The sequence below is a fragment of the Antechinus flavipes genome, chromosome 5 (assembly GCF_016432865.1).
Source record: "Antechinus flavipes isolate AdamAnt ecotype Samford, QLD, Australia chromosome 5, AdamAnt_v2, whole genome shotgun sequence".
Lineage (NCBI taxonomy): Eukaryota > Metazoa > Chordata > Mammalia > Dasyuromorphia > Dasyuridae > Antechinus > Antechinus flavipes.
In genome coordinates this window covers 160304060-160330351 of record NC_067402.1, presented here as the reverse complement: position 1 = coordinate 160330351, position 26292 = coordinate 160304060, and the positions used below count along the sequence as shown (strand labels likewise).

General features: G+C 34.7%; 1 protein-coding gene across 3 annotated transcripts in view; it reads right to left on the bottom strand.

Annotated features, from left to right (window-relative positions):
• Positions 1-26292, bottom strand: part of DMTF1 (cyclin D binding myb like transcription factor 1) — a 59501-nt gene that overhangs the window by 1640 nt on the left and 31569 nt on the right. The window contains exons 9-17 of one of the 3 annotated variants that reach the window (XM_051961790.1): positions 25424-25456; positions 24038-24147; positions 19872-20100; positions 18473-18624; positions 16556-16816; positions 8663-8748; positions 6401-6559; positions 3969-4337; positions 40-187 (exon numbers count right to left, since the gene is read on the bottom strand). In XM_051961790.1, coding sequence (XP_051817750.1) covers positions 40-187; positions 3969-4337; positions 6401-6559; positions 8663-8748; positions 16556-16816; positions 18473-18624; positions 19872-20100; positions 24038-24147; positions 25424-25456 — 1547 coding nt within the window. The remainder of the gene's footprint in view (positions 1-39; positions 188-3968; positions 4338-6400; positions 6560-8662; positions 8749-16555; positions 16817-18472; positions 18625-19871; positions 20101-24037; positions 24148-25423; positions 25457-26292) is intronic. The other 2 variants (XM_051961791.1, XM_051961792.1) reach the window with 2 other exon arrangements.

Here is a 26292-nt window from a genome sequence, read left to right as displayed (position 1 = left end):
ATTAGAGATCTTTTATATAAAAGGGTCATGCCATGTTACCTGTTAGTGTTGTCAGAGGCAAGACAGATTCATTATCTATATCATCTGCTGTCCGGATGAAACCACGTGGTGAAGGAACGATGAGTATTGTTTCATCATCAATTGTGGACTGATCAACTTGTTCCTCTATAGTAGGAGACTCCAGGTCCTGTAACAATTTAATGAGAGAAAAAATGATAATCAAGAAATCTGCTTTTAATTACTTATAGTATTATTTCTTTTCTACCACCTTCCCTTCTCAAATCCTTACTTAGCATTTTTAGAATTTTAGGCAAGTGTTGCTAGCTTCAGTTAAACTTTTTAGATCTCAACTATTTCTTTTTATTCCTCTAAAGACTTTCTACATGGGGATTACTAGATTAATAGTTTTTAGTAGAAATTATAATTAAACTGAACAAGTTCTAATCATGCTAAATAATGAGCTAATTTTATGTGTTTGTAAGAATAGTATATTTTAAAAAATTTTATGACTGAGAACTGCAATGGAACTGACTACCTTAGATGGAAAAATTAAACACGATGGCCTTGAGTAAACAATCTTTACTCAAAAAAAAGGCCATCATGTTTAGTTTTTAAGCCTTAAAATTGTAATTTACCAGATTGGATAAAATTTAAACATTTTGTGGGGGTAAAATGGTGTTTTAATAACCTAACATTAATATGATCCCTGAAGGAACTACCTGACTCACTGAAATAAAAACATTAATGCAAATAAAGTCTTGTTAACACAATGCAATAAATGGTACTTTATAACCCAAGAAGTATTTTAAAATAGGGGAATTAACTGCCACACGAATGAATGAATGAAAAGCAGTTTTCAAGTTAAAAAATATGAATAGAGCACCAGTCCTGAAGTCAAGAGGACCCGAGTTCAAATGTGTTCAGACACTGAATAGTTCCTAAGCTATGTGATCCTGGGCAAGTCACTTAACCCCATTTGTCTCAGCAAAAAAAAAAAAAAAAAAAAAAAAAAAAAAAAAAAAAAAGTTTTCAATTATATAAGTGTGTGGTTTTAACCCTGTTACTTTCCCCGTGAGAAACAAGTTTTATGACCAATAACTACTGTAGAATCTAGTCAACCTTATACATTTTTAAAAAGGGAAATGTATTCCAAGTTTCGTGGGATGAATACACAAAGCAGTTACTTCTTAGGGAGCTATGTTTTATCTTTTATCTCCAGCTCCTCCAGAAAAATCTGTTATCAAAGTACTCTGCTATCTCATGTGTTGGTTATATTGGAAGGACACAAGCACTGGAAGACTTGACAAGACTAAAGGCCCTGGTGTCAGTCTGCAGTTAAAAGAATACCATGACCAATTCAAAGGAAGCATAATTAGTAGGGCTGACCAATAGGTCAATAATTCTTTGATCATGGCAAATCATGAAACAGAAATAAAGGTAGCCTCAGTCCTGTGTGTAAAGCTGTTAGCTTCCACAGTGAAAGTTGCAGAGAGGTAGAAAAGGGACAAAGAATGCTAAAAATAAGTTTCTAGACTTAATAACATTACTGTCATGTAACAAGTTGACACCAGTTCTGAAGAAAGTGAACCATATCAATGTTAACTTCCCTGCAATAAATGAGATCAGAGAACATAGGGAAGAAGCTCAAAATTTATCCTTAGGAAGACAAAGGCATTGATAGAGTTGCTTTCAATCACATATCCAGATGGAACAGGAAAAAAGATTTCATAGGACATTTTGGTCATCCTACCATATGTAGGGCTCATTATAGGCTAAAGAATTAAAAAGCACCACTTTAAAATTACAACAGTTTATGCACTAAAGTTTGTGCAAACCATCTTTAATATTTGATCAGGGGCTATTAGGAGCATTTCTGAGAAGGCACCAATGAAGACTGTACAGGATGAAAAGACAAGAGGTGTCTGATCTGCACAGCTGGAGGGATCCCAACTCCCTTCAAGTATCTCCTCAGTGCAAAGCACTTGATAAATGTTGAATCTGAAGAATAGGATTCAAACTACTGGGAAGTGAAGGAAAGTTAAATGAAGGTAGCAGAGAGAATTATGAAGACAACCTCATTTTCTGGTAAGACCAATGATGGTGCTGGGATTCAAGGAGCTGCAGCTAGAGGCAATTAAAAAGAAACTTATCAATTAAGGCTAGGAGAGTGAAAGAGACTCTTTCTTTCTCACCTCTGTTGCCCAATGACTTTAACTAATATTGGAATGAGATGTACGTACTACATGTAATGGGGGGGGTGGGGAAAGGAAGTTTTGAGGGCATTAGATTGGCAGCAGCTTAGGTGCTTGTATTCCCAGCAAAAAGCTGTCATAAGAAAATCTCCAAATTCAGCAAAACTTTTAATTGAACAGTCAAGTGTACATGTAAGGAATTTTAATCACTATGAACAACAGCCCGCTAATTTTGTTTTCATATAATAGGTAGCATTTACATAGCATCTACTGTATACTGAGCACTTTACAAATATTACTAGTTTCTTTTTATAGCTGAGAAAACCAAGGCAAAAAGAAGCTGAAAAAATTTGTCCAGAATCACACAGTATATGTTTGAATCTGGATTGAATGGGTCTTCCTCATTCCAGGCTCAGCCCTCTATTGTGCCACCAGCTGCCTAGAAAGAGTATTGAGTATTGTTTCTATAGCATTGGAGGTTCTAATAGGAATGACTTTTTTCTGCATGCATATATTAAAGAAAATGTTACTGATTTTTTTTTTTTTTTTACATTACATTCATTTTTGGATATAGTACCCGAACTTCATGAACCCCACTTCCTTTTTGCCAACACACAAAAAGCAGAACTGAATTATACTAAACAGATACAGAACACCTCTAGTTAACTTAAAGATGCCCAACTCAAATGTAAGGATTTGGCTTTTGAAGTCAACTGAGAAAATTGAGCTTATCACGGCCATAACCCAACAATTTTCAAGCTACAAGGCATAAGGCAAGAGAGGCAATCTACGATATGCTTTTCCATCCTGGAAAAAGAGGTGATATTTAATGGTTCCCAGGTCTATCCAATCTGGTTTCTGGCAGCCCAGGCATATAAAACCATTTCAAGGTTTTCCTTAGAGAAGTATCAAGAGTTGACAAATGAGATTGCTGGACATTCCACTAAACTACACTAGAAATCAGTCCTGGAATCATATACCCTTAAAAAGCTATTTCAGAAAAGGTAGGCATCTTTTAAAAAGTTAGCTACCTCTGATAATATTCCCTATTTAATAGCTTCACACATGAACAGATTTTTTCTAATTAGCAAATATAAGAAAAAAAAGCTTGCTTTCAAGCCATTCAGAATAAATTCTCTCCTAATGTTACTTCTATCACATTACCATTACCACTGGTTAGACAAAACCTGTTATAGCTATGACATATAACAGGAACACAACCATCTTAAAGACTTGTATGATCCTCTCTTACACTTAGGGAGTGAGGTGATAAAGTAGATACAGTGCTGGGACCAAGGGCAGAAAGACCCAGAGTTCAAACCAAGCCAGAGACTTACTAGTAACGTGATCTTGGGACAGTTACTTAATCAGTTTGCCTCAGTTTCTTCATCTGTAAAATGATCATAATAGCACTTACCTCAGGATTGTTTTGAGGATCACATAGAAAAATATCTGTAAAGTACCTAGCACAATGCCTGGCATAAGGGAGGTACCCTATAAATGCTATTATCAATTTAGAGAGCAAAAGAACACAACATATGCCACTATAGTCACCATTTCTGAAACTAGAAAGTAATAGCAAAGACACAAGTTAAAAAAAATGTACCAGTATTACCCCAAACTGGGAAATGTTAATATTTTGATAAAAGTTATCATTTAGCAAATGTTTTTTGGATAGCAATGACTTCTAATTATCTCCAGCCCAAGATTTGGACACTTTGGGGTATCAGAAAAGCACTCACTATTGGGATTTTTACCCCTACAGTGCTTTCTCACCTCAGTGACATAAGCACTGGCTAAAGCAGAAGGAGAATCCTCTTCTTGCTTGAGGTCTGACACAGAGATTTCTTCTTCTGTTCTGACCATCATACTGTCTATTAGTTCAGTGCTATTCTGGTCACTAAACTTGGAGTCACAAGCATCACTGAATGATGGGGTTTCACTAGTCAGTTTAGGATGATGGATTTCATCTGGAAAAGTATCTGCAGGATCTGCTAAATCAGCCGACCGAATATCAGTATCTACTGTTAATTCTGCCTGGGATATAGAAGAAGTGATGTCCTCAGTGGCAACAGTCCGAATGATGACACTTGGCGTGTGACACTGTACAGTGACATTGTCATTTGTGTTCAGTAAATGTTCTGGCTATTAAAAAAAACAAAAAAAGGTTAGGAACTAAATGTGAATAACTGCTGCACTCTGCTACAACTTAACAAATTTCATTTATAGGTAGTTCTTATAAATATTTGACATAGCAATAATCCATACTTAATAAACTACAGATACGTGGGCATCCAAAATGTAATGCCTGAGGGAACTGAGGCCCTCTAAGTGCACTTCTCTCTGGTGATCCTTTCCTGGCTCTCATCTCAGTATGAGTCCTTACAATTGTTAGGGCATTCAAGTGTTCTTACTGCCTCTAGTTGAAACAAAAAAGGTTGTTGGCTCTTTTCAGACCCTTTTTCTAGCTATTTCATATATTCAGCTTGGACTAAGATGACTCTCAAATCTGTATACCAAGCTCTTATGTTCCTTAGGAATACCAATATTATGGGTCCAACTAATTAGTCAACATTTTTACTTGAAATATCCTACAACTAACTCAAATTAAAAATATCTCAAGTTGAAGTCAAAATCTTCCCTCCAAAACTAGTCCCTCTCCTTTCTATCTTGGTCAATGGTACATCAGCCTCCTAGTTTCAAAACCTTGGAATCATCTTTTTACTCTACCTCCTATCCTCCTGGCCTCATTTCCAAACGATCACCAGATCCTAGTTTCTTCCTCACAATACTTCTCCCATGTTTCCTCCTCTTCTTCCCACAACTAGGGCCTACCTCATGTCCTTTTCACATCATATCTATGCTTTTTCCTTGCTTCAAGTCTCTTCTTCCATTTTATACATCAATGCCCTATTAATCTTCCTTAAAAAAAACCCCAAAACAAAAACCACCTCTAATAGCTCACATCTTTATAACTTCAAACTCTTTAGATCTGATGTCCTAGATCTTTTACAATTTGATTATAATCTTTTTTTTTTTTTTTTAAATTATTTTCCTGCCTGAAAAGATGTGCTATTATTTATTCAGTTTCTGGAACATACTTTACATTGTTTGATCTGAAACACTTCCTGTACTTCATCCATCCAAATACTATTTGAGCTTGAAGAGCCAACTCAAGCCCTTCTTCCATAAACCTTTTCTGATCACTAGAGCTCAGTGATTTCTTCCTCCTCTGAATTCTAAGAGTATCTAGTTTTGAAAAGTCATTTGCCAATTAGTTGTGTATAATCTAATGATATGTTTTCTCTTATTTAAATACTTTATTGCTATTTAAATTTCCACGTTTATTATTTAGCTCCCTTAAGATATCTATAGGGTTCAATTTATTGAAATGAATGCATTTCCCCAAAACTGCTATCAAAATTGACTGTATAAGAAGGCAGACTACCTAAGATGATGTGTACACCATTCTAGCTGTAAAAGACATAAAGGACAGGAATGATCTTTAGTAAAAGTAAGGTATTAGAGAGATAACTTAAATGTGTAGGTGATATCATGAAATATTCAAAAATTAAGGATAAGGTCTTCAAGATACAGGCTAGATCTTGTATAAAAGATTTATTTTAGGATATGGACAAAAACAGTTTAGGATTGTGATCTGCTCCAGTGAAAAGAATACTCAGTGATGTGCTCTGGGATTTACTGAAGCGTGTTCTATGACAGGTATCAAACTCAAGGTTTGTGGGCCACATGTGGCCCTCAATATTCTGTAATGTGATTAGAACTAGACTAACATGTAATCAGGAAATGCTTAACAAAATAAAAATACAAAAAAACCAATAATGTTAATTTGTGGTTTTCTAAGTTAGTGTAGCCTTCAGAGGAAATCTGTTTTGAGTTTAATACCACACTTTTCTTTGATACTATTAACATTTTAGTTGAACTTTTATTATGCGTTATATAGTTTTTGTAACATAGCCACTATGGAGAAGTGGTTTTTTTTATGGAAAAATTTACCTTGAATTCCAAAAAGCTAATTTTAGAACAAGCTTTGGAAATGTAACCTGTTTATAATATGTGAACTATCTTTGCTGACCTTAGAACTCAGTGAGTTCTGATTTGAAATTTGAAACTAAAATTAATTTAAAATTTGAAATATGAAAACTCAAGGTGTCTGCCTTCTTACAAGTTTTATGAACACTACATACAGATAAGGCATGTACAATAATCTGCTCTGGTGAAGCAGGTGCAGCAGTGGTTGTCAAAGTCACAGTAGGACTGGCAGTCAGTGTTAAAGGCAGGCCTTGGCTTGAGCTTGTCTGAAGCAAGTAGGTGCCTGGAGTTCCAGTAGGTTGTAAATGGAAAGACTAAAGGAAGAAGAAAAATACAAGTAAGCACAAAATTGTTCATTTACTGATTAATTCAACCTTGACAAACTAGCCAGGACTGAAAAAAAAAATGTAATTTACCAAGAACACAGACATTTTCCTCTCAAAAAGTTTTCCTCCCAGTATCAATAGTAAAGATGAATGGTATTCTTACTGAGAAATGTCATTATTCATGTTGATATCTATTTTCCTACATCTGCCTTTTAGGTGCAGCATACTACCAAACTGTTGGACTTAGTCTTGCTGATTCCTCTTCTGGGTCACAGTAGTATTGGTAGTGTGCTGTCAATACTGACCTCTATTACAAACAAAATTCTCTTCCTTGGTTTAGCAGCATAAAAGACTGGATCAAATCAACTTTTTTTAGTCTAAGCATTTTAAAATGAGGGTGCATATCATCTTGAGGACATGAATTTTTCTTAGCACCATTTCTAGTAGTGAGAAAAATGAGCTACATAGACTAAGCTAATCCACACAGATAGTTAGTTGCTTTGTCCAAGGAATTGTACTGTTTCCCTCCTGAAACCATAAGGTCAAAACCATAAGGTCCTATTCATTTTTGACCTCACAATAAAGGGAATAAAAAATTAGCCTTGTGCACTTATCTAAAATTTTCCTTCCTTACATTTAGGATTCTCTGTAATGGCTACAGTATAGAAGCTAACATGGGATACATAAGTTTTGAAAGTTCTATTTCTGGTATCAAACTGAATTATTTCCCCTGAATTATTATGTTATCCTTCACATACAGACAATGGATGGCACTGTTAACATTAAGTAACATAAATTAATACTTTCTTTCAAATATAAGACATAGACATAGACAAAGCAGTATTTTATTAAATAAAATGTTACTCATTTACCCATAAAAGGGGTAACAGATAGATACTGGAAAAGAAAAATTTTGGGAGATAGTCCTCATCAGTTGATGATGCTTGTCCTAGAACATACTTTCATCACAATTAATAAATTTTGTCTTTTTTTGGCGAGGCAATTGGGGTTAAGTGACTTACCCAGGTTTGAACAGCTAGTAAGTATTAAGTGTTTGAGGCTGAATTTAAACTTGGATCTCCTGCCTTCAGTATTGGTGTTATATTTATTTCGCCATCTGGGTACACCCTTCTCCTCCCCCCCCCCCCCCCCCCAAATAACTAACAAATTGTTAAATAAAACTATGGTAAATTTTTAGAGTATATCTTTTACTTAAAGAAACAGATTCATCAATCAGTGATAAATTCCTAATGGAATATTATATATAAATAGGAATTCATCACTGATTTATGAATCTGTTTCTTAGAATATTTAGCATTAAACCAGATCTACATTTTGAAAAGTGAGGTTTCTCCCTGGTTCATCCATAAAAAATAAATTTAGCCAAGAACTCAGCTATGCTAAGCTCTAGTGCTTTGTGTTTCCAGCTTTCATGGAAAAGTATTTGTGAGTTGGAGAAATGGACTGATATGGTAAATGTGGTTACTGTTCCCAGAAAAGCTATAACTTTTGCCCAAATTCACATAATTAATTATAATAACAACTGGGACTGAAACCCAGATCTCCTAATCAAGTGCTTTCTACAACATCATACTTTAATTATTTTTTAAGAAAAAAATATACAATGCAAAATAATGAAGCAACAATTATTTACTCAGGAGGACATGACTAAAAAGAGTACTGCTGAGGGAAAAAATCAACAGTAAACACAGGAGATAATTAGAGAAGTCAAGGTAGTTTGCACACATACCCCTGAAAATACATTAATATTTTAGCCATACTAATTTGTTCTTATTTCTCACCCTGTATCAGATGGTAGAAAAAAGTGGTCTAGGGTCTCTACCCTTCTCCCAATAACTTTAACTCCTTTTCTGTAAAATGAATAATAAGCTCTTTCAGTTCTAGCATCCTCTGAAACTAGTATTCTCCTTTGTTGCTAAGAAAAGAGAAGCCTTTTATGTTATTACTTTATTATTCTTACAAGTTAATGTTTTGAATTTCTCACTGAAGAGTGATTTGATGAGTCACAGTAAATTTTATTTTCAATAGGGACTTGTTAAAAACAAAGACTAAAGAACAGATATTACTTACTGGAAGAATCTCAAACGCCTGTAGTGTACCACTATTTAGTGTTATGGTTTCAGAATCGACAGAAGCAGCAGGGGATTCTGTTGAAGCTGTAGTAAAAGCAAAAAGAAGGGGAAAAATTTACTTGTAGGTAGTCAAGTTCTAGGATTAGTCAATGAAGAACACAAGATAAAATACCTCTGACAGTGATATACATAGAAGAAAGCTAATGGAGGGATTTTATAGAATCTCAAAATTGGGAAAAAACTTTAGAAGTCAACTAGTTCAACTAAAATTTAATTGAGAATTATCTTCTAAAACACACTATATACAAATGGTCACAAAGTATTTATGTATAGACTTTCACTGGGGGAAGGAGGGATGAGGACAGGGATGTAAGAGAGACAAGTCACTGCTTCCTAAGGCAACCTAGACCATGTCTGGATAGCTCTGTTTCGATGTGTACCCTTTAAAACTGTAACAATGATAAACTAACATTTATATGGCATTTCAAGGTCTGTAAAGTGTTTCACATCTTTAGCAAGCATTTATCAAGTGCTTATTTCATGTGATCTTCACAGCAACCTTATGAAGTAGCCTGTACTACCATCCCATTTTAGAGATGAGAAACCAAGGCTTAGAGAGATTCACTAACTTCCTTAGGATCTCACAGCTAATGTCTGAGACAGGATTTCAAGCTCAGGTTTTCCTTATTCCTGATTCCACTGTGCCACTCAACTGCTCATGAAAGCTTAATTTGGCTCTTTGGAAGCAAAGCAGAATAAATTTAACATGTTCTTCACATGAGACCCTATCATATACTTAAGACAGTGATCTCCACTCCCCTCCCCCAGTCTTATCTTCTCTATGTTAAACATTCCAAGTTCTTTTCAACTGAGTTATCCAGCTTAGAACAATGTTCCAATATTTAAGGTAAAGATAAGCAAGTAGTGAGGAAAGAGCATTAAGGCTATCCTAAAAGTGACAGGTTACATAATCAATATTTTTATCCTAGACATTGCAAAACCCACAAAAGATATGGTATAATTTCAGAAGGAGACAACATGCAGTCCAGATTCAGATGCAATTAAAAACTGGTTTGAAATGGAATTTTCTGATATATAATTTTGTTTGGTATAATTCTACTACATTTTATCTCTACTAAAACTATGGGTCAGGTCATAGAGAAGAATAGGATCTATCTATATATTTTATATAAACTGCATATACATATATGTACAACACAAATCTACTGGAGTTAAATGGTTTATGTAGTCTTGAATCACATTTTGTTCATCTGGATTTTACCAACCCCAGGCGAACGATCTCAAGGTATAATTAAGTGAAAGCTTTTAGTCAGTCAACATGGTTTTATCTTATTTACTTATCTACCATGTACCAGACACTTTGCAAAGGGTTGGTGATACAAAAAAAAGGCAAAAAGACAGACCCAGATCCCAAGGAGTTAAATCAAATGGAGAAACAACATGCAAACCACTATATATAGATAAGATATACATGGGATAAACTGAGGATAACAGAGGGAAGGTATAAGCAATCAGGAAAGGCTGACACTTTGAAGGATATCAATTATTTCTAGCAATTCTATCTAGCATAATGGAACTTAATCCAGATAATGGAGAGCTTAGGCAAGAATTCACTATATATACTTACAATCTTAAAATGCTTCTCTTATCAAGCTAAATTACTGATTTTATCTCTGACTCCCCTTGAGAACAACCAACTATAAACATTTTGAGTAGTATAAACACTTAAAAAAAATCAGGAGGTATTATTAGCTTCTCATGCTTTTACAAAAGTTATACAATATTTATTAATGATATCCTACAACGAAAGAACTCTGCTTTTGAGACATAGGGTATTTAGACAGTATTTATAAAAATCCTTAATGTCTTATTTAGTGTTCATTCTGGTCTTTCAGTAGCCTACTTGCAACTAAAAGTAATCCTCAGTTTTTTGGGGCAGCAGTTCTAATTGCTTCACAATTTTTCTTAGGTTTGGGGCAGATAGCCAGGAGCTAAACAGAGGAATACTTAATTCTGTTCCTACTGATGCTCAGGCAGAAGCAAGAAACATCAATTCAAAATTGCCTTGGGACTGACAACAGGACCTGTGATTTCACTGGTACTGGGAAGACTTGGGTCAAGTGCAGTGCAGATTAGCATCTTTTCTCTTGAGAGCTACCTAGAGCACCACTAGCTGAAGTGATTTGTCTACAGTTATACAGACAGTATTCCAGAAGTGGCACTTGAACTTGGGTCTTCCTGGCTTCAAGACTGGCTTCTTTCCATTATGCCACAGTGTCTCCTTAGTAACATGTATAAGACTAAAGAACCCTAATGTATTCTGTTGGACACATGTTTATTCCTCTCATGCCATTAATGGTATAAACAGGTTCAATTTTACGGAGATATGGTGTAATTAGAATACAGTTTAGGATGCAGCTCAAACATCACTTCCTCTATAAGCTTCTTCCTGATCTCCTCAGTTGCCAATTCTTCACCTACCAAATTGATTTGAATTTATTTTGTAAATGCACTTTGTGTATATATATTACATATATATTGTCTCTTCTAACGGAATGTAAGCTCCTTGAAATCAAGAGTTCATTCTCCTACGTGCCTGGCATGTGGCAAGTGCTTAATCAATTGTTATTAACTGGTTGGTATGAGGGGAAAGTTACTGTTTATGCCCATGGAAGGGTAGGGTCAGCCAACATAGATCATGACTCTGGTTGCCATGATTTTTAATCCAGTGACTGAAGAACAGTACCCATATTACTTTGCCCTTTAGGTGCCCCCATTTGTCAAAAAGGTTGAGTAACAATTCACGAGGCTAAGAAATGCAAAATGCTTTGTAAAAATAAAAAGAACTGTGCAAATAAAGGCATTATTATTTACTTTTTTACTATATAAAAAAGGCAGACAGAAAAATATCAGTGCCAACTTTCTCATTTTTATTAGAATGATTTGTATGTATATCCTTAAAATAGGAATAGTCAGGCTCTTGTTAAGAATTTACTATATCAAATCATAATTTAAAAGACACAAAATTAATGGAAAGGAGCATAAGAACCTGTTGTACTTATTTTCTATCGATTATAAAAAAAAAAAATTGACACTCCCACCTAGCCTCTGCCTCTAAAACTCCTAGTATCCTTTAAAGCTTAGCTGAATGCCACCTCCTAGAAAACATGACTCCTGACTGTTCTGAATGCTTCCTCCTCCAAACTTAACTTTTCAAAATTTTGTACATATGTACTTTACTATATTTATGTGTGGTTTCCCTGAATAGTATGTAAGATTTAACATTTTATTTTTGGCTTTGAATCCTCAAGATGTAGTATGGGACAGGAGAAATAGCTGGCACTTAATAAATGCTAGGTGAATAAATGTTACAGGAAAAAAAAAAGCTCTCTTCCAACAAACAGGTTCTTACGCATATATTGAGGTCATAACAATATTCTGATAAACATAATCACATAGTGTTTAAGTACACTAAAGATATTGTACAGTGTCACAGGGAATATTATGTGCAAAGTCCAAATGGAAGAGTGATTCTGTATAGATGGTGAGATCCTTCAGATGATGACATCAAATCTCAGGGGCACTTTAAAGATATCCAGAGTCACTCAAAAGAAGCCAGCACAACAGTTTATAAAGGAAAAACCAGGTAGATTAAAAACATACCTATTGTTCAACCTAAGACAAGCAGTTGCATGGGCAGCTCATTGCATTAGTCCATAAAAACATAATAACAATAATAGCAGCTAACATTTACATGGCACTTATTATGTGCCAGGCACTATGCTAAGTGCTTTACACTTATCTCATTTGATCCTCATAACAATCATGGAAGGAAGGTGTTGTTATGATTCCCATTTTACAGATGAGAAAATCAAGGCAAATAGAAGTTAAGTAACTTGTCCAGGGTTATACTGCCATTAAGTGTCTGAGGTAGGATTGGAATTCAATGTTTAGTCAATGTTTAGCACTGCACCACCTGTCTCAATCCAAAATACATTTATCTTGGGAAGGTTTAGCTGACTGACTGATAAGACATAGGTCCCAGAATTGAAGATTAGGAAAAGAATGAGTTAGATTGCATTTCACTATATAGAAATTGGGCAGCCCTTTCAATGATCCTGAATCAATCCCATCTTTTTGTTGTTAATACTCTCTCACTATTCTATATTGTTAAAAATTTGGAATTGAAAGGGCTATAGAGATACATGATGGGCATAAGAAAATTGAAGCACATTTCTAATGATGACCTATTGTGCAAGAGGAGACATGAGGGATCTGTATCATCTAAGAAGTGCATGATTGGAATAGCAAGTACAATAGTAATGGAGTCAAAGTAGGAAATAACAGGACAATTCAAATCCAATTCAGAGAATGTTAACAGGTTTAAAAGAAGTCTGCCAGCCCTTTGGAAAGGATTTGTGGAGAACATGGAAGAAATCCTCATCTAGGATGAGAAGGCCTGGATAGGTTATGATCTGCATTGATAGAAAGAATACTCATTTAATGAGATTACATCCAAAGTATTATTTTATTCCCAGAAAGCCGTTTACTAGTTCAGCATTAATTCCATACACAACTCCTACATATTTTAGTAAATAATTTAATGAATTACTATAGGTGAAAGCAATTATCACCTTTTGGCCAATCTCTTGTAGTGCTTAGCTAGGCTGGTCCTTGTTAGCTTTATACTTGAAACCTTTAATTGTTTGAGCCCTGTTGTGAGTTTGTGCTCTACTGGCATAGACTCTTTTTATGAGTCTATCTTTTTAGCAAGAAATCTTTTTAGCAAGTAAGTTTAATAATTGCTAAAAAGCCCATGTAATCCACTTTTATGCTAAACTGCAGAACTTTTTACTCCAATATGCTCGTGCCAATTCTTTCACCTCTCAAAATCCTACCTATCTTGTATATTCATCTCATAGACCAAGCTTCTTTTTTCCTAATTTTACCCTAATTTTTCTGTCTTTTGAACCTTTATAAGCACTTTCTAAGTATCTTTTCTGATCTTGTTACATTCTTTGTGCCATGATGACTTATTGTTATAAACTATAATGTTCTTGAATGAAGGAACTGAGTCTTAAGTGTCTTTGATTCCAAACAATGCCTTGTATGCGTTTTGTGTAGAAAAAGTGCTCAACAAATATTTGGCGAATTGTATTAAAGAAATTCTTCAGTTCCTAATTATACAAAATCATAGTTGAGTAGTGAAGATATTGCCGAGGGCACAGATAACTCCAGTATCTACCATTTTGTTTCTGGATAAACATTTTCTCAAATACTTTCAAACATGTAATTTCATTTCATCTTTATTGACCTATAGTATGAATTCCACTGAACAGAGATGGAAATTGAACTACAGAGTAATTAAGTGATTTCTTTGATGTTACAACTAGTTAGTGACAGAATAAGAAAGAGAACATAGATCTTCTAACTTGGAACTTAGTAGTATTCTGCTTTTATTTAATATCTTAAAAAAATCCCACTAGTAACACATAAGCAAAACTAAGTAACAGGATCCCTTTTTTAAAAAAAGTATCCTGATGATGGAAAGACACTAAGTTGTTTTTTTTTTTAAATTTTTATTTAATAATTACTTTATATTGACAGAATCCATGCCAGGGTAATTTTTTTACAACATTATCCCTTGCACTCATTTCTGTTGCGATTTTTCCCCTCCCTCCCTCCACCCCCTCCCCTAGATGGCAAGCAGTCCTATATATGTTGGATATGTTGCAGTATATCCTAGGTACAATATATGTTTGCAGAACTGAACAGTTCTCTTGTTGCACAGGGAGAATTGGATTCAGAAGGTATAAATAACCCGGGAAGAAAAACAAAAATGCAGATAGTTCATATTCGTTTCCCAGTGTTCTTTCTTTGGGTGTAGCTGCTTCTGTCCGGAAAGACACTAAGTTGTGTACAGCATAGCACACCATAGGAATTGACCAAAAATCCCCATCTATACAAGTATTGCTCATTTCCCATAAGTTTTAAAGGATCAGAGTATGAAGGGACTTTAGAAATCACATAATTCCTGAAAAGGAATTTCCTCTAGAATATCCCTAAGCTCATGAAGAAACTTTACCTGAAGATCTCTTGGTGAGGGAGAATCATACTATTCCCTAAGAAGCCCATTTCTCTTTTGAACTTCACTAAATACAGTCTACAAAAGAAGGTAAGGACCACACAGAAACACTAATATATAAAAACATAACAATTGGTTTCTTGGCTTAAAAGAATGCCCTAACATGATCTCTGGATGAATGTTTACTCCCCTCTATGCTAATACTAATTGTACTTGCTAGATTTGATGGGCACAAAATCATTTATTAATTAAACTAAATCTAGAGTTATACAGAATGCATATCTGGGCTTCAGGGAAGTGTTCTGTTATAAGGGCAATTGGTATGAGATGGCCTCATGCTTCACTGAAAAAGTCAGGGTCATCCTTAGGGAATTCCCTCTCCTCTCCAAGTCTACACTTTAAATCATCCTAGTGTTAGCACCCTCAGCTTTTGCCCTTTACCCTAGCTTCAGGGAATAATGTGGCCCTTCTTGTCAATGATACCTCTTCTTATACCACTAATTACAGCCCTTCCCATCTCCAGAAGCCTGAAATTATCTCCTCTTTCTCTATAATTTTCACCTTGTTTTTATCTGCTAGTTCTTTTCCTGCTGCCTACTTCATGCCCATCCTTAAAAAAAAAAAAAAAACCTATACATGACTTGATTCATCAGACTCATATGTTTACATATCTTATATGCGTTTATATATTTCTCTTCTCTTGCAAAACCAAATTCCTAGAAAAGCTAATCAATACTTGCCATCTACATTTTCTTTCATTGTTTCTCAAACCTTTGCAAACTAGGTTACATTCTCGCTACCTGCTGAAATCGCTCTTCCCCAGAGTCACCAATGGTTTCTTTACTATATATTCCAGTCTTTTTTTCAGTTCTCATTTTTTCCTAATCTAACCCCTTTCTCTTCTCTCTGGGTGTTCATGTCAAGGCTCTGTCTGCATAGCTCAATGAGCTTTCTTGGATCCTTTTCTTCTCTCCCCCACACCATTCCCTCCATTCTCTCTCTAGGTGATCACATCAGCTCCCATGCATTCATTTATCATTTTATGCAAACACTTCCCAAATCTATGTAATTAGCTGTCCATTTTCTCCTGAGCTTTGGTTCTGCATTTCCTATTTGCTGTTTGATATCTCGGGGACATCAAATTGACATTAAAATGCAATATATTCAGAAGAAAATTATTTTCCTTCCTAAATTGTCCCCATTTATATTACCAGGGTCTAGCACAGTGTCTAACACACAGGAGACACTTAATAAATGCTATTTATTCCTATTTACGTGCTATTAAATTCCTAGTTTCCTATCATAAGAAAACCTTCCTGCTGTATAGATCCTTCTTAGTGTACTTTTGAGTATTTACTGATTAAATAACTGATTTTAAACCCCTCTTTTCCCAACTGCTTTTAAATAAGGAACTTCTGAAAAAGATTATAAATTTCCCAAAAGTTCTCAGGATCATTTTTTGACTCATTTAGATGATCTTGATAACTCAAGAAGTAGCATAGAGTGCCAGATCTAGCTGGAATCTGGAGAGAAATAGATTTGAAAACTGCCTCCAACACTTCCCAGTTGTGTGAACATGGGAGATTCACTTAACTTCGCTAAGCCCCAGTTTCTTTAACTATAAAATGGGGATAAAAATACCTACTATCTCTCAGAATTGCTGTGAAGATCAAATGGAAAAATGCATATAAAGGTCTTTATAGGCCTCAAAGCACTACATTAGCTATTATTATTATTATTATTGTTATTAACAGTACAAGTCAGTCACAAAGTGCAGACACTTACAAACATGGGTGATCTGGACAGGAATCTGCAAAGCTGTCATGGGACTTGGAGAGATGCCCGTATTCTCCTCCAAGCGGGCAACTCGGATCTGAACATGCTGAACGCTTGAATTGGTATTAGTGTTTGGAACTCCGGGGCCTGATTTGTTCTCCGAAAGTGTTGGATTGTTTTTTTGGTTCTCGTGCAACTGTTTAAGACCTTTTATCAAGACTGAAGGGAGATGGGTAGACAAAAAGAACATTGATTCGCCGACATCACCATCTATGTAGCAAGGGAGGTGGGAGGAAGGGATGAGGTGAGGAGGGAAAGTATTTGGAATAAATAGTTTGTTCAATGGATGTCAAATTATATATATACAGTAATGAAACATTTGAAAAAAAAACACATTTGCTAATTTGTTAGCTAAGTAAATTTTTATTAATGAAATATCAATGTTGTCTTTATCATTTAACATTTAAATATAAATACTTAAATAAAACAGATATTGTGAAATATATGAACCAAGCTATCTAGGGCATTTCATTACTGGTAAAATGTTTTTTTTTTTTTTGGGGGGAGGGTATTCTTTGAGAAAGATACTATACATTTCAGATGATATTTTTTATCATAAAATTAATAAACTTAGTATGGTTGGGTATAAGAACTTTAGGATATCTGACCTAGGTTTTTTGGTTGATTACATCCCCTCATGGTAGTTGGTAATGTAACCTCAGTGTTAGAGGAAGAAAATGGCAAATTCTTTCTATTAACTAATCACGGAATTGCAGTCATAAAGAACTTGTACAAAAAGCTATCTTCCTACCTCTTCTATTTATGACAAGCTGTCTTGTTTTCTTTCCCTTTCTTCTACTAAGGCTACATATTTTGCTTAGTTTCATGTTACATATTACTATGTACCATTTTGCATTAACATCTGATTTTAAAAAGCTACAGTTAAGTGGTTCACTAGTGAACCATTTATTATTTTATTTCTTTTCTTTTCTTTGGCTTTTTTTTTTGTGGAGGGGGGATGGCAAGATGTTAAAAAAGGGGGCAATAACTTTAATCAGCATTTATAATGAACAGATTATAGTTCAATTTACCAATGAAAATCTGAGTCTAACAGATCAGTTTGTTAATGGGAAAAAAAGATGTTGTTATGGGGGCAGGGGCATATAAATCTGAACATATTGGTATAACTGACTTTAATCATAATCCCATATGAAAATCTGGAATTTACACATGACAAACTAAGGTGTAAAAATTTCTTTTTTAAAATGTCCTAGAAAATTAATTTATTTTCTATAAAAAGAGTAAAATTAGGAGGACTTTAAATAGCAAGCTTTCTCAGGTTATCTTTAGTGATACAGCTGACTAAAAACTGATTTAACACTGATTTTTAAATATGTAAAATTTAATTTATCTTTATAAACAAATGCCATGAACTTCTAATTTTAGAAGCTTTAGTTATTTCAAAAACATATTAAACCCTTTTTTGAAGAAAATGGAAAGTATTATTTATAGCTCAGAACTATAGATTAAATAAAGGGTGGGAACATTGAAAGTTCCAATACTAACACAAGTTGAATGACTGCAGCTCCTGCATTGCCTTCAAGAATCTCAATCATTTCGGAGCACATGATTAATTAGGCACATGACAGAATTATTATCATTATATTTCAGGAAAAAATGGTAAAAGAAATAATTTCCTATCAGCATTAACCAGATAAATTAAGAATTAAAGTTATGCTTCTCTTGAATGAGATGCCCTTCCATTCAGCAACAGAAAATTAGAAAAAACTTTCCATTTTCAACCCTAGTGATCAGCATTTTATGAATAGTATTGAACATTATGATCATAAAAGATCCTTAATGACAACAGTAAGTGTCACTATGACAACAGAATGAAAGGCTAGGCACAACTAATTAATACATTACCGGGGAATGAAACATCCTTGTGATTTGCTATCTGCCTTTTGATGGTCCACCATTTACTTCGGAGCCATTGTGGTGACCGAACACTGCTCCATCCCTCGGCTAGTAGATCCCAGTTTATATCATTTTCATCAGCCACATCAAGTTCTGCTATCCTGATGGGTTACAAAAATGGTTGTCTGTTAGGCGCTACCCTTTGAAACTAATGGAAACCCTACCCATATTTGTTTTTTCTATAACTGCCCAGAAGTAGTATGGCACTGGAGATCATGGGAAATGTAAGATGTTAACAAGATGGCACTACCAAATTGTTGGGGAAAGGATTCCAGATATTGGCCAGATGTTCCAAAGCATCATGTTAATGATTTTAATTATAAATGAATACAAGTTTTTATGAGTTCAAATGTATCACTGTGCAGGTAAGATGTTATTTAGAGTTTAGAGTACTACCAGAGCCAAATTTTAATTGTGCTCTGTACTTGGTTCATAGTATGACTCTGAACAAGTAACTGTTTTTCTAGATCTCAGTCCTTCCAACTAGTGAGTTATACTAGAGAAACACTGTAAAATGAGTTGTTTATAAAAAAAAAATCAACCAGATAGACCAAAAATCTCAACATAAAAAGCATTATGTAAAGAGGTATGACTATATTTTTTGGCTAGGATGAAGTAGCATAATTACACTGAATTTCAATATTGAATGAATAATATGGCACTAAATTCTTCAAAGACTTGTTCTTGCCTACAAGTTTCATAGGCCACTCAAGTCATTCAGTTTTAAAGTTAAGTGGTTTAAAAAAAAATCTTTAAATTAAAAAAAAAAACATTTTATTAACTAAAAACTAATCTAGTAATCAAAAGTCTTGTCTCTACAGGTATCCAGTTTACATATAGGCCAGGGTAGTTGAATTGTCTAAATAAGATTACTCTATATTTTAAAGCTATATGCATCTTGTATGAAATGGAGGATTTTTTTTTCATGACTAGATAAACATGACTAGGACTCCCTTCTTGGCAGCCTCAGCAGAGCAGCCAAGGATTGAAGGGCGTGGAGACTGAACAACCCTCTTCCCCCTAACCATGGTCCCTCCAGGCCAGGGCTGAGGCACAATAATGGGACAGTGGAAAAGCTTACACTGCCGCTGCCTGTGCCGTACCTGTTCTGTGGATAGAGAGGACTTCAGTCTCCAGGCCTTCAATCTGGTACCTTGCACGGGCACTAAATTCACTAAAAAGGAACAGAACACAAAACAAATAATGGCTCAATATGAAATACTTAGGAATTCAATATGAATCAGGTCACTATGGGAAGGATGATTTTCTCACTTTACATATCCAAGGAAACAGAAAAAAGATGGCCAATCAAGACTTTATAAGTCACAATAAATGGTAGGAAACAAACCTCAAGATGAGATTGATTTCATCCTCTTTGGTCCACTCTGTTCCTCCACTCTGTTTCCAGTTCAGGTAGTTGAGCCACTTTGAGCGACACTGCTTTTCTGAGCGGGTCCCGACTCGTTCAGCCACAGCTGCCCAGGACACTCCCTGTGTGACGATGTCACCTGGCTCAGTACTTGTCAGTTCGTGAACTACTTCTGCCAGCCTTTTCTCCTCCTCTTCTGTCCACTTCCCTGAAAAAAGGAAATCATCTAAACTATCACCACTATTTGTTTCCTGGTCAGTGTTTTTTGCAAAGCAGAGATTCTTCACTACACACACAAGGTTTGAAATAAGCACATTAATACTTCCTGGACAATCCAATTAGAGGTCACCAGATATTACCTCTATCAATGGTAACATTTGCCCCAATGTGTTAAATGTATTAACAAACATTAACATTCCCAGGGAGAGCAATCAAAATGAGCCCAGCTAAATTTGAAGACAGAAAAACTGACAAAATGCACAATTAGTTTTTGTTGTACACTTTCCATGCAATTCTTTGTACTTCCTATTCCAAAATCTACTCAGAAACTTCCTTCAATTTAAAATTATATAATGTACAATGTAATGAACCAAAGGAGGGATTAAAAAGGAAAGCATAATACTGGCTAGATAAGAGTCTCTGTATAGTTCTGGTTAAGATCAATGATTTCCAGTCTGTCAAAATGGAACAAGATTATTAGACATTGAGAACAACTGGGTAATTAAGTTTGTCATAATACTATTCATGACAGTCATGGAAGTACTTTTGAGCTACTCTGTACCTCATGTTGTATCAATAGAATATTGCATATTTTATGAGACCCCTAAAAAAGTTATGCCTATATGCTTTCTACTTGAAATTAAGACACTAAGGCTGGGCACCTCTTTTTTGGTCTGTCCTAATAAACAGAAGTAATCAGAAGCACAGAATTTCAGAACTGTAATGGATTTTTTTTTTTGGCTGAGGCACTTGGACTTGCCCAGGGTCACACAGCTAGGAAGTGTTAAATGTCTCAGGCCAGATTTGAACACAGGTCCTCCTGATTTCATGGCTGGTGCTCTAATCATTGCACCACCTAGCTGTTCCACTGTATAATGGATCTCTGAGACCATCCTGTCCAAACCAAATGGCTCATTCTTAGATAGCTAATGCCTTTTGTTTCCAATTCTATAACTGTTCTCAACTTCTGTCCTTTGCTGTCTAGTCTCATTGTCATCACTCTTACAACCTTGCTGGATTGTTATTTTACTTTCACTATTATTCTTCCTATTCCATACTCTTTTCTCTTTCTAATGTCTGCACACAGAATTTATTAAGTGGCTGGTGAATCAGATGTAATGGGGCATGGGATTCTCAAGATGAAAGTATTTTCATTTCCATTTTTCAAGTTGGGAAGGAAAGGTAAAATATAGACAGTGGTTGGAGTTGTCTATGTGCAGCTCAGAAAATACGTAAAACTGGTAGGAGGAGAAATGAAGTAATAATGAAAGAGAACAGGGCTAAGCAAAAGGGAGAGACTGAAGGCTAACGTATTATTCTTCACTCCTATCCCAATCTGGTAGGGAGAAATGACCTATGTTAAACAAAAACCAAGAATGAATTTGGTGGAAATCACTTATTAGATAAAAGGAAGTTTCCCAACAGGAAATACATCAAAGTTTTCTCAAATACAAAATGGCTTCCCTGCCTTATGGAAAATCCAAGTCATTTTGCAAATAAGGAAATACTACACTGCTTGGGATGATTTTAATTTATACAGGAAAAAAAAACACCCACACCCCAACAATAACTATATAAAATGACCAACAAAAAAATTTAATGTCAGCTATATAATAGCTGATGAAGTCACTCAATATGTATTCATGACATCCTAATGCTTTTTAGTAAAGTTCAAACTACTTTGGTTAACATTCAAAGCCTGCCATAATTTGAATCTATGGCATCTTTCAAGACTATGTCATATATTTTCCTTTTCAGACCAATTTCCATTATTCATAATGACTCTATAGTTGTACTACAATTGTACTCCAGAGTCTGTTTTCCCTATCCATACTTTTATAATTTTGTTCACTTGTTCCTGCTACCTAAAATTTCTTAATCCCTTTCCATTTGTTAAATTCCTACTTGTTCATTAAAGTTCAATTCAAAATGTAACATACTTCAGAAGGATTTCCTTTATCTTTCCTAACTGGTAATGTACTTCCTTTTAAATCTTATATAAATATAAATATTTGCATATGCCTTTTCTCTACCCTTATTGTTTTGTACCAATGTTAACTATGTCTATATCATATTTCACTGTAGAAAATATGCTGCATGAAGGCAGACATGTCTTATCTAACCTGTGTAATTCACCTAAAATAGTAGTCTGCACACAGAATTTATTAAGTGGCTGGTGAGTCAGATGTAATGGGGCATGGGATTCTCAAGATGAAAGTATTTTCATTTCCATTTTTCAAGTTGGGAAGGAAAGGTAAAATATAGACAGTGGTTGGAGTTGTCTATGTGCAGCTCAGAAAATACGTAAAACTGGTAGGAGGAGAAATGAAGTAATAATGAAAGAAAATAGGGCTAAGCAAAAGGGAGAGACTGAAGGCTAACGTATTATTCTTCACTCCCATCCCAATCTGGTAGGGAAAAATGACCTATGTTAAACAAAAACCAAGAATGAATTTGGTGGAAATCACTTATTAGATAAAAGGAAGTTTCCCAACAGGAAATACATCAAAGTTTTCTCAAATACAAAATGGCTTCCCTGCCTTATGGAAAATCCAAGTCATTTTGCAAATAAGGAAATACTACACTGCTTGGGATGATTTTAATTTATACAGGAAAAAAAACACCCACACCCCAACAATAACTATATAAAATGACCAACAAAAAAATTTAATGTCAGCTATATAATAGCTGATGAAGTCACTCAATATGTATTCATGACATCCTAATGCTTTTTAGTAAAGTTCAAACTACTTTGGTTAACATTCAAAGCCTGCCATAATTTGAATCTATGGCATCTTTCAAGACTATGTCATATATTTTCCTTTTCAGACCAATTTCCATTATTCATAATGACTCTATAGTTGTACTACAATTGTACTCCAGAGTCTGTTTTCCCTATCCATACTTTTATAATTTTGTTCACTTGTTCCTGCTACCTAAAATTTCTTAATCCCTTTCCATTTGTTAAATTCCTACTTGTTCATTAAAGTTCAATTCAAAATGTAACATACTTCAGAAGGATTTCCTTTATCTTTCCTAACTGGTAATGTACTTCCTTTTAAATCTTATATAAATATAAATATTTGCATATGCCTTTTCTCTACCCTTATTGTTTTGTACCAATGTTAACTATGTCTATATCATATTTCACTGTAGAAAATATGCTGCATGAAGGCAGACATGTCTTATCTAACCTGTGTAATTCACCTAAAATAGTAGTCTGCACACAGAATTTATTAAGTGGCTGGTGAGTCAGATGTAATGGGGCATGGGATTCTCAAGATGAAAGTATTTTCATTTCCATTTTTCAAGTTGGGAAGGAAAGGTAAAATATAGACAGTGGTTGGAGTTGTCTATGTGCAGCTCAGAAAATACGTAAAACTGGTAGGAGGAGAAATGAAGTAATAATGAAAGAAAATAGGGCTAAGCAAAAGGGAGAGACTGAAGGCTAACGTATTATTCTTCACTCCCATCCCAATCTGGTAGGGAAAAATGACCTACTTTAAACAAAAACCAAGAATGAATTTGGTGGAAATCACTTATTAGATAAAAGGAAGTTTCCCAACAGGAAATACATCAAAGTTTTCTCAAATACAAAATGGCTTCCCTGCCTTATGGAAAATCCAAGTCATTTTGCAAATAAGGAAATACTACACTGCTTGGGATGATTTTAATTTATACAGGAAAAAAAACACCCACACCCCAACAATAACCATATAAAATGACCAACAAAAAAATGTAATGTCAGTTTGATTTTTCTAAAGAAGCCAAAAATGTAACTGGTACAGGGAAGGGAAATTAGCCTCTGAGCTTGCTACTGAAAGAAGATGGTTACCTCCACAGAATTAATCTGATATTTCTACAAAGAGAAATACAAAGTTTAAAATTCATAGCCTGAAAACAGTTCTGCAGCACTGAAACAGTACCTGTATTACAGGTATCCTTCATAAGCCGGCATCGATCTTTGACGGAGGATGCGCTTCTTCCAAGTGCCGCCCCTATTGTTGCCCAGTCATTGCCGTGCTTTATCCGGAGCCTAAAACAAGAGTCTGCCAATCAGCATTTGGTTCAACTGTTTTCTCCCTTTTTATTTCATCATTTATTCTTCATTCTTCTTCTTCCCATATGACTGGTTTGGAAGTTGTGGGCAGCAATACTTTGAGAGCCAAAGTTTGAAAGTGTGGCCTTTTTTTGGGGGGTCCACAGTTGTCTGTGGGTGAAAAAACAGGCAGCAATTGCCTTTTTCCTGGGTCAGAGAAGAAATAAGTAACTTGGATATGTCTTCAAAAAAGACCAAATTTCCCCTTAGCCCACAACTACTATATTGAAATGATCTCCCAGGTATCTTTAGATAATTTTTTAGTTATCTTCATTTTTCCATTTGTATTTATTATCTTTTTGTACCACTATTTTATAACAGAATTTAGCCTCAATATTTCTTATTTCTTCTAATGCCGTAAAATCACTTTTCTCCATGCCAAAGCATTGCAGTGGAAAGAGAACTGGACTGCAAGTCAGAATCCCCAAATAGACAATCTTTCTTGGCTCTACTCTTTACCAGCTATATGAACTTAATCTCTATACTCTACATCTCTAGTTTTTAGTTAAGAGGGAAGAAGACTAGAAAGACTGTCTCTAAGGTCCCTTTCTGTTTAATCTAACACCTAAGGATATCTTGTTGACTTGAGACTAACTAAAATAGGATCTTACTAGGAAACAGCCCACAGATCAGGATTATTTGTCAAGCCATCATTATACATTAAATTATAAGGCATAAACTTGGCTTTCATCTCAATGCTACAATCTCCAAAAGTCATGCTTATGATAGGACTTTTAGGGAAGTAGAATAAGATTAGTACTCAAGTCAAAAGTTGATCTACAAAAAAAATGAGATTAGGGAAGAAAATGACTAGGACTGAAAAGACTTGAATTCTCTTGACCTGGCTCTGCCATGACAAGTCACACCCAAATCACTTAACTTCCTTAAGTTCTTTAGTTTACTCCTCTGTAAAATGGGTATGAGAATACCTACTATAATAAACTTGGTAGGCTGTTGTGAGGACCAACTGTGCACAGTTTTTGTAAGTGCTTTGAAAGCTACAAAATAATTAAGAACAATTTAATATCATTTTCAGTCATTCTTTGGACACTTAGCAAAATGTGACATTCAATTCTTAAACTCTCTTCCAGGACCAATAAATTAACAGTTATAGACCTACAAAAATCTCTTAAAATGCTCAAAGCAAAAGCTTTTCAAAACAAGAAATACAAAAAAAGTCAGACTTTATTAATTAGTGGGGGAAAAAACTTACTCCTTAAGTTTTTCAATTTCTTCAGGAGTATACCTAGAGAATGCCAAGAGAGAAATTTAGAGAATTAGTTAGTGTGGAATAATGTAAAGCTAAAACCTTAATAAAAATCAGTCTCATTCATGTAAGAAAAACAATTTGCAAACACTAAAAATATTCAGATAAAAACTGAAAAACAATTATCATAAAGACACAAATCTACTTTTGTTAACAATCAATTTTTAGAGGAGTAGAAAAATTAAAAAATGGATATGAATGCTACGCTTTCCTTTCCTCCCCCGACCCCTCCTTTTTTTTTTTTTTTTTTTTTTAAACTCTACAAATATCTGCTTTGATTGAACATGGTCAAGGAATAAGCATGTCTCCTTTTTAAAAAGATGCCAGGGCATATACTGTACATATACAATACTTTTTTTATTTAGGACACAAACTTTCAGGTCTGGCATATGATACCTTATGTTTAATAGTCTTCAGGAAATTCTTTGTCTAAAATGCCTTTCTAACTTTAAGCCACAGCTTTTACTCACAATTTTTCTTCACCTTAATTTAAAAATAAATTTAGATTTTCTGAAATCACAATTATTCCCTAAAGAGGGAAGGATGACAAAATCTCTAGTACCAAATTCCCTCATTGCCCCCCAAAAGAAAAATTCCTAGCATCATCTTGACATTTGGACATGATATCCTTTTGCTCTCATTTGAAGGTTGTCTCTTAGTAAGTATTTATGAAACTACTTAGGATTACAATGTGGGGGTTGTATTCAAAATGCTTATTTACTAATAATTTGCTCATTCTGAAAATATCAAGTCAACCATTCTTTATTCTTCTTTCTCAAATACATAATTTCTTTCCTTGCATATATATTTAGTTT